The 11,272-nt window shown below is 44.6% G+C and overlaps 1 protein-coding gene across 5 annotated transcripts in view; it reads left to right on the plus strand.

Moving 5' to 3' along the window:
* The window catches only part of LOC108671312, a 51,920-nt gene extending 40,879 nt beyond the window's left edge, over window positions 1-11,041 (plus strand). For 4 of the 5 annotated variants that reach the window (XM_047882549.1, XM_047882548.1, XM_018158851.2 and 1 more), the window contains 8 exons: window positions 342-567; window positions 725-1,094; window positions 1,373-3,900; window positions 4,218-4,353; window positions 4,618-4,779; window positions 5,516-5,621; window positions 6,311-7,765; window positions 9,926-11,041. In XM_047882549.1, coding sequence (XP_047738505.1) covers window positions 342-567; window positions 725-1,094; window positions 1,373-3,900; window positions 4,218-4,353; window positions 4,618-4,779; window positions 5,516-5,621; window positions 6,311-7,765; window positions 9,926-10,100 — 5,158 coding nt within the window. In that variant the 3' untranslated portion in view covers window positions 10,101-11,041. The remainder of the gene's footprint in view (window positions 1-341; window positions 568-724; window positions 1,095-1,372; window positions 3,901-4,217; window positions 4,354-4,617; window positions 4,780-5,515; window positions 5,622-6,310; window positions 7,766-9,925) is intronic. The other variant, XM_047882547.1, reaches the window with a different exon arrangement.
* Window positions 11,042-11,272: the final 231 nt, after the last annotated feature.

The raw sequence follows: 11,272 nt of genomic DNA on the forward strand, positions 1-11,272 counted from the left end.
TGCGCCACTAACTGTCCCAGGTACCGGGAAAGTTACACCCGCTCACCACTACAATTAACCTCATCCAGCATCTTGAGTTCAAATATTTCTGAGAAAGAACCTCACCCGCTTAAGTTACAAAACCAAGCATCGTGTCAAGCTAAAGTACTGGACGAATTTGCATTAACAATTTCACACGAACCGATCTTTACCCGCTCTTCATCACCACTACAATTAACCTCGATCAGAATCTCAAGTTCAAGCTTTACTGAGATAAAACCTCACCCGCTTAAGTTACAAAACCAAGCATCGTGCCAATATAATGCCTCTCATAGTCCTGCGTTCGCTACTAACTGTCCCAGGTACCGGGAAAGTTACACCCGCGAGTCTCTCGGTGCCGGGGGTCGGGACGGGTTGTGTCGAGCGTCCGTGCTCGACACGAACCCGGAACCCGACCTACAGGACCTCTCCTATGAAACTTTGTCACGACATCTCGACGCTAACCTCGCTGAAATCGACATGGACGACTTCAGGAGCGACGATATCAACCAACTTCTGGCCCTGCCCAGCGTCTGCGCCCAGTGTCGTGTAAGATTGCCTAGAATTTGCTTCAACAAAGGAGATTTCATATTTATTATTGAAATTATTCTTTCGTGAGCTCGTTGATATAAATGTTTACATGCATAAAAAAATATTACATATGTGCACATACATCTTCTGAAATTTTATTCTATTTATTTTGCAGCTTCATGATCATGACGGCGAGGAGAGCGCCGAGCCGTCAGCCAACAACACTCCCACCAAAAGTCGTCGTCCTACCATGTGCCGCCACAACGCATGGCGACAATGTCAGCACTACGAAGACTATGACCTCGAAGAAGAAGAATTCTCTGGAGTCAGCGGCGACATTTCTTTGTACCAATCTGGTCCGTTGTTTTCCCCCCTAAAAGAACCTCCGCCTATAGGCAACACCACCTTCAGCGTCGACTCTCTCGACTGTGAAAGTCTGCACGAAGATCTCATCTTGACCTGCCAGGCCAACAAGGACAATTATACAATTGCTTTCGAAGGATCGTTCATCCAGTATTCCGAGGATTCGGATTACCATGAAGCAGGTAATGTTTTGTTAATACTATCACAAAATTTTAACTGTTCACGGTTTGTCGTATTATATTAATTTTCTATTGCCAATTTGAATATTTTGACTATAGATTTAATCTTCTCTCTTGCAATTTAGGTTGGATTCTTGCAATTAAGGTTGGATTTTTCTTTTTGGGAAATTCGACTTTATCGAAGGGAAGCAAATCCTTATACTGATTGTATTTGTCACTGCGCCCAGTTTTCGGTCTCTTTGCCAAGTTTTCAACGAGTCTGAAACCACTTTTCGTTTCAGGAGAGAGTGACACGACAGGCAGCGGCTCGTGGACCGCGGACCGTCTTGAGGACGGGCAGTCTCCGGCCCCCGCCATGACGCACTCGGACCAGCCTTACACGACCTGGTCTCGCGTCGGCCGCAAATCTTCCCCTTCTTGTCGGACCCCAGACCCTTCGGGTGCTCATAAGACCCGGGCTGCAACCTCCCACCTTTCCCCCGCGGGGCGTACGCAGGAAGTTCTTCACAAACAAATCCTGCCGCAGCAACTGCAACCAGCCATCACAGCGACTGCTGCTGGAACTGCTAAGGCTGCTCATGAGAGCCACGAAGAAAATAACAGTAAGAGCAACAGCATGCCGAACCTCATGCGACGATCTTTGCTGCGTCAGTCAATAGACACCGGTGTACAATGTATTAAAGTTTTTGACCTGCAAAACAGTCTCCGTTCAAGTCACTCTTCCGCCCGTCAAGCTGAAGGTAACTCTTTTTCTCTCGTGCGCCTCTTCATGAAGCAGAAAAGTTTAAGCAAGGAAGCCATCAGCTTGTCGTCGAGTTGTACTAGCAGATCACATGAAGGTGCTTGCTGCTCCAGTTCTGACAACCCCTCCGCCGTTGACAGTTCTGATTGGCCAATGAACAGTCAAAGCGATGACATGGAAGGCAGCGCGTCACCCGTCCCTCACTCCGTCATGCGTAACAACCAAGCCATCATCGAGCGTGGCATGCGAAGACGAAGTGGCGGCGATATCAACCCGCGAAATATAAACTCTAATTCGGGTGACTTCGGTTCTACTTCCAGTGACATCATTTCGCCCACTGCAGCCACTATCCTCTTGGAGACGGACGGTTCTTTGGTCAACAATAACAATGCGGTCAATCAAATACTTGACAATACTGGACCTGTCGGAGCTTTTGATAATACTGCTAACTTCGAAGAAAGTTTGAAGGAAGTTTGTCCCTGCTCGAAGCCTCCAATGACCAGTCCGATCCGAGAGGAGCCCGAAGGCATGGACATCTCGTTTGACAGTCGCTCTGAAAATAAACTTGTCAATGACCAGTCCGAATCCGAGACAAAAATTTCAACTTGTGCAAATTCAGGGGAGAAGAAAATTTCAGAGTCTGGTTCTTCTCAGAGCTCTCCGACTAAGGAAAGAAGTAAAGACAGTAATACTGGATCGCCGAACAAGAATGTGCTTGGAGCCCACACTGAAGGTAGAAACCGCTCACAATCTCCTAGCACTCCTAAGAAGTCAGCTCACCGTCGTGACGGCACTCAAAGGCAACGCCAAAACTCTGGCAACTCGTCAAGTGGATACGCGAGTACGAAGGGTTCAATAGAGCGGCTACGCTCTGCGTCGGACTCGCATACTCCTCAACACACGCCCCAGCGACCTCGTCCTAAACCCAGGGCTCTCAAACAAATGGCTGATCAGTGTCTGCAGACGTCTAATTTAAAAGTGTCTGCTACCATGAACACCAGTAATCTCATGGACCGAAAAGATGTCTATGTTTATTATCCCAACTACGCTCTTCCAGATCTCAGCTTCCTGAAGGATAAAAAGTACAGTGTAGACTCGCGAATATTTTTGGTGCCTCAGCACTACAGGAGACCTCCCGTGATCAGTCGAAAGGTCAGAGAGGGATCTTCTCGTCGTCCATTTTCTTGTAATGACATGGAAAAATTACGCAAACGTGGGCTCTCTCATATCAAAGACTGGGAGTCTCTTAACGTTCTACTTCCTAAAGAGCTGAAGGAAATGCTTTCTGATAACACTGAATGCATGGAAACAGTAAAACCATCGTATTGTATCTCTCCAAAGTCTCCTCGTCGACCCAATAGTTGTGATTTCGGCTCAGCGAAGACATCGAACAGCAACACAAGTTTGAGCACGCAGCCTTCCTCAGGTTATAGAGGATCATCCACTATTCTTAACGATTCAGAAACAAACCAGCAACTTGCGTCTGGTGAAGAAGCTCCATCGGTTCCCAAACGCTCTGTATCTCTACCTAGTGAGGAAGGTGTGGAAGACATGGATAATCCCCCTCCTCGGCCACCTTTGCCCCGTGGCATATTAAGGAAAGTTACGTCATTGAGGGACGAATCTCAGAAACAAGGCGCCAAGAAACGACACAGCGCCGCGGATTCGCCCGATCGTTTATCTCGGGACGACGTTGCCAGGAGACGATCTCTACCTGAATCTATGGATGCTGGGCAAGAGGAGCGCGACGACGACCAGCCCTGCAGAACTGAGGCCGATGGAGGCGCTGCTGAAATGAACTGCAGTTGCATTACCGCCTGCACTGGATTCTGTGGCAAGGGACTCAGACTGAAGAACCTATTGCCCGTCAGTGAATTACCCAACGTCTCCAGTCACGAGGAGTTTACTGAAGAAGATCTTGCAGCACTCAGGTCCCGCGTGAGCAACTTCCTGGTGGGTAAAAATCTGACCGAAGAGAACACGTGTGCTTGGTGCCCCAAGAAGAGCGTGTCCTTCGCAGGCCACGGCTGCCAACACTCCCGGCAAACCGTCGAGTCAGCGTATGACGTGAGTAATGAGCGAGCCTGCCTCATATAAATTCTGGATATCTTTCCAACTTCTAATTTCTTCTTTTATTTTTGTGAAGTATCGTAAAATTACGAAAAAATGTCAAGTCACAAATTTGAATAGGGACTTGAATACTCTAAAACTAAACACTAGCATGCTCAGCCCATCTCTATGATATTGTCATGCATTAGAAATTGTTTTGAAGGCTCGTTAGTATGCCAAGTAAAAAGTTGTCGTAATTTTAATGCGATTTATTTTTATGAAAAGTATTATAAGCTGCATTTACTTGTATTACAAACTGTTGTTGTTGTCGGAAGGTTCCCTCCAAGATCGAGGAGCGGCCGGTGGTGTACGACGCTCAGGACAAGCGGGCGCTCGTGATGTCCGTCCGCGTGGCCGTCGAGAAGCTCGTGTCGCACTTCAGCCACTCGCACGCCGCTAAGCCTAAACCCAGTGAGTGCTACTATGCAAAAGGATCCTTATCTCACAAACAGTTGATTAATATATATCAATAGAGTTTGTAACTCTGTCAGAGAATAATTGACGAAAGTTTTTGATTTTTGAGCAAAACCCACTAATCTCGGATGTGAAATCGGCCGTTTCGTGTACTGAAGCAAGAGTACGGCCTTTGATGAGTTACAGTTGAGTATGAGTTGTACTGAGGCCGGAGTACCGTTTTTGATGAGTTACATTATTATTGCTACCATCGTGGTGCAGATGGTAGCGGCGGCAGCAGCGTGGCAGCACAGCTCACTCTGGAAAAGCTCTGCCCCGCCATCTACGCGCTGCTGAGTGACGGCCTGCAGCCGTCCCTGCACTCTCTCTTCGGCAAGATTGCCAACTCCGTCTGGAAAATGATTGAGGCCACAAGTCAAATGGGTGAGTTATTCATAGTGAAGCCGAGATAGGGATTTCATGCCGAATTTCATCATTTTGAAGCTTGGATTTCATGCTGAATTTTATTATAATTGAGCTGAGATTTCATACCGAACTTCGTTATACTAGAGCTAGGATTTCATGCCGAACTTCATTATACTAGAGCTGGGATTTCATGCCGAATTTCATTACACTAGAGCTGGGATTTCATGCCGAATTTCATTACACTAGAGCTGGGATTTCATGCCGAATTTCATTACACTAGAGCTGGGATTTTCATTCCAAATTTCATTATACTAGAGCTGAGATTTCATGCTGAATTTCATTATACTACAGCTGGGATTTGATTCAGAATTTCATTACACTAGAGCTTGGATTTCATGCTGAACTTCATCATAATAAAGCCGGGATTTCATGCCGAACTTCATCATAATAAAGCCGGGATTTCATGCCGAGCTTCATTATACCAGAGATAGATTTTCATGCTGAATTTCATTATACTGGAGCTGGAATTTCATGCCGAACATCGGCTGAGGGCTGGAATTTTCAATAAAACTACCCTTAAATAATCAGAGTTCTTCTAATCGATCTTGCAAAGAAGTAATATTAGAATAATAGTGCTCATGTTGCCCCCATGTGCTCATGTTGATAATGTATCCGAAATAATAATGTAAGGCGGATTCATGCCCATTACGTGCAAAGCTTCGTTATAAGTAAATAATCTTAAAATATATGTCAGGCCCTACGACGAAGGCTCTGAGCGACCTCGTCCTGACCCTCAACAGCGAAGAATGTCTCTCTGAGGGACCCATGAAGTTCAACGCCTTCATCTTCGGGCTACTCAAGTTAGTAATTATTGTAGAATAATCTTTGATGGTTATGTTAAACATGCGTTTCTCTTTGATAATTGTATTAAACATGCGTTTTCTTTAATCGTCATGTTAAACATTCGTTTCTATTTGATGGTTATGTTAAACATGTGTTTCTCCTTAATCGTCATGTTAAACATGCGTTTCTCTTTGGTGGTTATGGTAAAGATGCGTTTCTACTTGATTATGTTAAACATGCGTTTTTCTTTGATCGTCATGTTAAACATGCATTTCTCTCACATATATCCCATCCTCGTTCTGCTCCTAATCAAGATTCATTGCATTCAACTCAGGAAAAAAGTCTCTCTTCTCTTGCTAGTTATAACTCTTTTTCTTGCAAATTTATGGAATATATCTAAATTTAAGTATGTCCTGCATTTTCTTTGAAGTATTAATGATTAAATCTTATGGTTTTAAACCGTCATACAAATTAATTGATGGTCAAATAGTAATGCATATATTTTCCTTAGCTGTGTTTAGCGCGAAACTTTTTTTTTTTGCCTCGCGATTTGATGGAATTTCGCTTTAATTTTAGAGTAAAAGATGATTGGCTGTTAAATTGTTAAAGATAATAGGACATTACCTGTGATTCTCTTCATTAATACTTTTTGGAATAAAATAGGACATTACCTGTGATTCTCTTCATTAATACTTTTTGTTTACAGCATACGCTCATTGGACGCGTGGCTGAGTTATCTCCGCACCCGTGAAAGTATCCTGCAGAAACACTTCCACCCTGAAGCTTTCCTGTACCTCTCAAGTACTGCCACCAGGAACCTATACGACGACCTCCTCATGGCAGTGCGCCCTCTGTCGTTGTTGCCCCTCCACCTGGACCTTCTTTATGAGTACAAACTCCTGCACGCAAGCCTGCTGAAGATGGAAGAAAGGCTCATGATTCACACCAGCAGTACCGGCAACAGTCCTGGTGATCGTCCTTCTTCTGTGCTCTTAGATCACCTTCTCGTCGCCAAGGAAACCAAGGAGTTTAAGAACACGGCGGCAGCGCAGCAGGATCGCGTCAAGGCTCTCATGAAAGTCCTCACATCTCCTGAGTCGACGGAGGCAGACTTGCTACAGACTGTCGCTGCAAGCGTCACAAAAGAAAGAAGTCGAAGCCCCAGGCCTCGTTCTTGCTACGATAACGCAGATGCCGTTGGGGATGATCTACATCCTGCCCTTAAGAAACGCTGGAGTAACGTGCAGTTAGGTTCTAAGCTCATCACCGCCATAGATAAACTCATGCTCGAGGAAACAAATGCTGCTTCGGGCTCCAGTGAAGACTTCTCCGACAGTATCGATAATCCTAAGACCACGAGAGCTCTTTCTCAGAATTCTGTAGATGAAGTTTCTCCTGCCATGCGAGATAGCGACATCTCTACCAAAGATGACGATATCAGCGAGCGGTCAGCCACTGACAAAGATACTGAGAATGAGAAGGGCCAGAGACTCTGTCCAACGTCTCTAATATTCGGTAAAGGAAAAGAGTCAGAAGGAGATAAATTCCGACGCCTTCAGCTGAAGTGGGAACTGATGACAGGATGTGAATTGCCAAGCAAATGCCAAGATGCAGAACCGTCGGACGCTACCGACGAAACCACCCCTCTCGCAGACGGCTCCGGCCATTCCTCGACTTCTCCCTCACAAACCGTCCGAGAGAAAGTGGTTAGCCCAAGTTCAGGAAGCCGATCCAAAATACCTCGACCAGTTTCCATGACCTCCCCGCAGAGGCCATTCAAAGTTTTCGAACCGGCTAAAGAAAAAACGTCGCCTCAAATCAAACCACCACTTCACGCTCGTCCTTTTGGTTCATCGCCCTTGACGAGCAAGGATCTCCCGAAGCCCGCGCCGCGTCGCTCACTCAAGGATAAGTCCGATGACTCGCGTCCCATGACGATGCGGACGCGTGTGTCGCCCAAGGTGGGCGGTGGTGCCAATGTCGTAGCTACGGGGAACCGTGCTTCTTCGATGCCCGGCCGCAGCGACTCTATGGAACGCGGTTCTTCACACTCCACTGGAGGCGGTGGCAGGTACGACTGCGTTCACAAGAAGAGCTCAGCGTCGTCAGGCGTACGTTCTGCAAGTCACGGCAGACGCTTGGTACCGGGCTCCGTGCCCAGGTAAGTGTTACGTTACTTCACCGTCAGTCTCACACTCGAACGGCTCCTGTCTAACTCCGTCTTTCCTGTCTTAAATAAATCGAAACAAAGACCGGTTTATATTCTCGCTTTGCACTGGCGTTGTAAGCACCGTCTATCTCGCGCCCCGTGGCTTGTTCTCTGTCAGTAAAAATTATGACTAGGAGGGAGTATGGGCTTGGGAATCATGTGCATTTGTATAATCTCTTCTCCGAAAGCTATTTTAATCAATTTATTTACTTACCTGTTTTCGAGGCAAGCCTATGTGTGGTTCTGGATATTACACACAATTTTGAATTATTCAGTATCGTTTGGTTTATTTCTTCAACATTTTTATTTTGTTTATAAAATCTTCTTCCTCTTCACTTTAGCGAGCAATTTTTATGCCTTTATTTTTTCGAATGCAAGGCACAGTAAGTTAGCTTCGGCTTCGTTCAGCTTTCCTTCCAGTGAAAATAATTTGGGACTCTGAGGCTTTAACTCGACACAAACTTGCCCATCTCGTCTTTTTCGGTAAGCGTAGTCTCGATCACTAGCATATAACGCATTGTTTATTTTACGAGTTTGGTTAATAAGTTGATTTAATCACTAAAAGCATGTGACAATGCACTTTCAGTCGCTTGAAGATAATCAGGCATGGCTCGGTTAACTGCATTATTGACCTGGAGATGCAACATTACTCAGTGTGGTCGAATCCGACGCCTTAGAATTGTTTCCTTTAATTGCATTCTTGATGCTCCAACGCAGCTGTAAATATCCAACGTAAAAGTACACGTTATGCATGGCCTGTCACGGTCCTTTATCGTTTACATTAGCTGCACCTATTATGTTCAATAGAATTTTTGAATCGTCTTATTATTTTACAGTCTCCATTGCATTCAATGCATCAGACTTAGTCAGTGGTAGTTGCTTTTTGAACGTCTTTTACCATCACTTGAATGCTTGGTCTCATTTTCTAGAAGTTGTAGGCCATTCATTCCAATGTCCCATTCTCCACTCAACGTTACAACTCTTGCCTGTAAATAAATACATTTGATATAATGAAGGGGCCTCTCTAACTTTACTATATTACAATGCTTTAGCCAATTCCTTTTGAAATTTCAGGTATGACATTTTACTTCTACGAATGTTGCATCTTGAGGGAAATACATGCATGTTAGCTGCTGAGGATTCGATCTTTGTATTCTTAAGCTCACCTTCGGTACGGGATAGTGAACAATTGCATTGAAAAATTGAAGCTCGTCACGTGAGAAACTCAAAATTTATCTGTTAAGTTCAAGTTCTGCTCGATGTTTATGCCTTCAATTGGGACTGTGTTTAAATTAATATTTACATCACTACTTTGCTGGTTTCTTGTTTTGGCATTTCTCTTAGTTCATTTTCGGGTGTATTGGCATTTGGTCGCACTCACACTCCTATTTTTAAGTGCACATTTGATACGGGTTCTCCTAATTTTATACTTCAGTTTGTTTAGAGAAGTACTGGTTTCTGTCATCTTTATGTACGAGTTTGACTTGATGATGAAAACTTCTCTAATTTACTGAGAATACCTCGGCTACTTCAGTCAGTCCGAACTATTGTCTAGTATTCACATCCAGCATTATAACTGATTTCCTGCATCGATGCAGTGTCAATATCCTTTTTGAATTGAGGATCCTCGCCCACATAGAAGTTTATCAAGAGAATATCTAATTTTTTATTCCAAACGTCATACTCTTGCATATTTCAATCTTGCAAAGCTCTTCTGGAAGATATGTGCAATTTTTATTTGTTCTTAAATGACTGAATAACATAATTTCTTTGGTTTGCAGGCAATAACTGCATTAGCTCGAATATCATCTTTCTTCCGGTTCGCACGGATGTAACGTGTAAAGTTTGTTTCAAAGTTAGTTTCAATAAACGTGTAAAGGTTGCATATTCAAAAAGGAAAATCCTTGTGCGTCACCTTGCTACATTGTTGAATTCTTTCCCCGCATACGAAACGATAAATTGAGTTTTCAATTATCTTCCGTTTAATGAGCATCATTTTTACCATCGCCAAATTTTTCTTTTATCACTTAGTACGTATAGACAAAATTTTTAATATAACCAATATTCTCTATGATAACGACCTATGACCTCACATGTACGTGGTATCAACAGGTACGTGCAGACTCTGCATCACAGACTAGCTACAGACAACGGCCATTTGTCCTTCAACCGCGGCGACTGTCTGCAGGTCGTGGTCGAGGTGGATGACCGCTACCTCCTCTGCTGCCTCAACGGCCGCAAGGGCCTTGTACCGAGGGCCTCTGTCATCGCCTGTGCCGACCAGTGACGTATTTAGAACACGGGGTGTGATGAGACCGGGGTGTGACCAGACCGGGGTGTGACAAGACCCTGGTGTGACAAGACCGGGGTGTGGCGGCCCCACTCACGGGGGGTGACGGCCCCACTCACAGGGTGTGACAAGATCCTGGCGTGACAAGACCGGGGTGTTACAGGCCCCACTCACGGGGTGTGACGAGACCGTGGTGTGACAAGACCGGGGTGTGATGAGACCGGGGTGTGACAAGACCGCGGTGTGACAAGACCGGGGTGTGACAAGACCGGGGTGTGACGAGACCGGGGTGTGACAAGACCGGGATGTGACAAGACCGGATTGTGACATGACCGGGATGTGACAAGACCGGGGTGTGACAAGACCGGGGTGTGACCAGACCGGGGAGTGACAAGACCGGGGAGTGACAAGACCGGGGTGTGACAAGACCGTGGTGTGACAAGACCGGGGTGTGACGGCCTCCCTTTCGGGGTGTTACGAAGGGCGTAACGCTGGAGGCGTTCAGGTTAAGCGTCACACTTGAATCTGATAAAGAAGCTAGTCAACCTACAAGAAAAGATCGCTTATAAATTTGAACATTCGGCAGTGTTCTAAATCATATCGAAATCAACTATAAATTCTTCATATGATATAACTGTGCTAATATATTTCATACTAATGAGATTAGCTTAAAAAGTTCCAACTTGACTACCAAGCCACGATATTGAATTTATAACAAAATTTGAGTTAACAATACATGTTTTTGGTTAGAATTAATCGAAAAACTGGCAGTTTTTACCGCAGTACAGCAGTACAGCGAATGGTTTGCCAGATAAGAGAGTGCGATGTTGCTACAGTTTCAGGATGTCAAATTATTTTTGCAGCGAGCGGCAACGCGAGGTGAACGTTCAAAAAATCATATTTTTCCTCATTTAAACTTTGTCGTTCTATATTGAAATAATTTTATCTTTGCGAATAGTTTTTGGTCATAATTTATTGAAAATTAATTCCAAATGCAACGTGTAATATGTTTTTATTTTATGAAGCATGTTTATCTGTTTAAATACTGAAAAGAACCTAAGCATCGGCGACGTTAGAAAACTTACGACTAAGTCATCTCATGTGATGTACAGCTTCTCTTTGAGTTACCCTCGCCTCTTTGTCTTATCAAGTGCTTGTGTATGTGTTCA

The sequence above is a fragment of the Hyalella azteca genome, unplaced genomic scaffold (assembly GCF_000764305.2).
Source record: "Hyalella azteca isolate HAZT.00-mixed unplaced genomic scaffold, Hazt_2.0.2 contig10672, whole genome shotgun sequence".
Lineage (NCBI taxonomy): Eukaryota > Metazoa > Arthropoda > Malacostraca > Amphipoda > Hyalellidae > Hyalella > Hyalella azteca.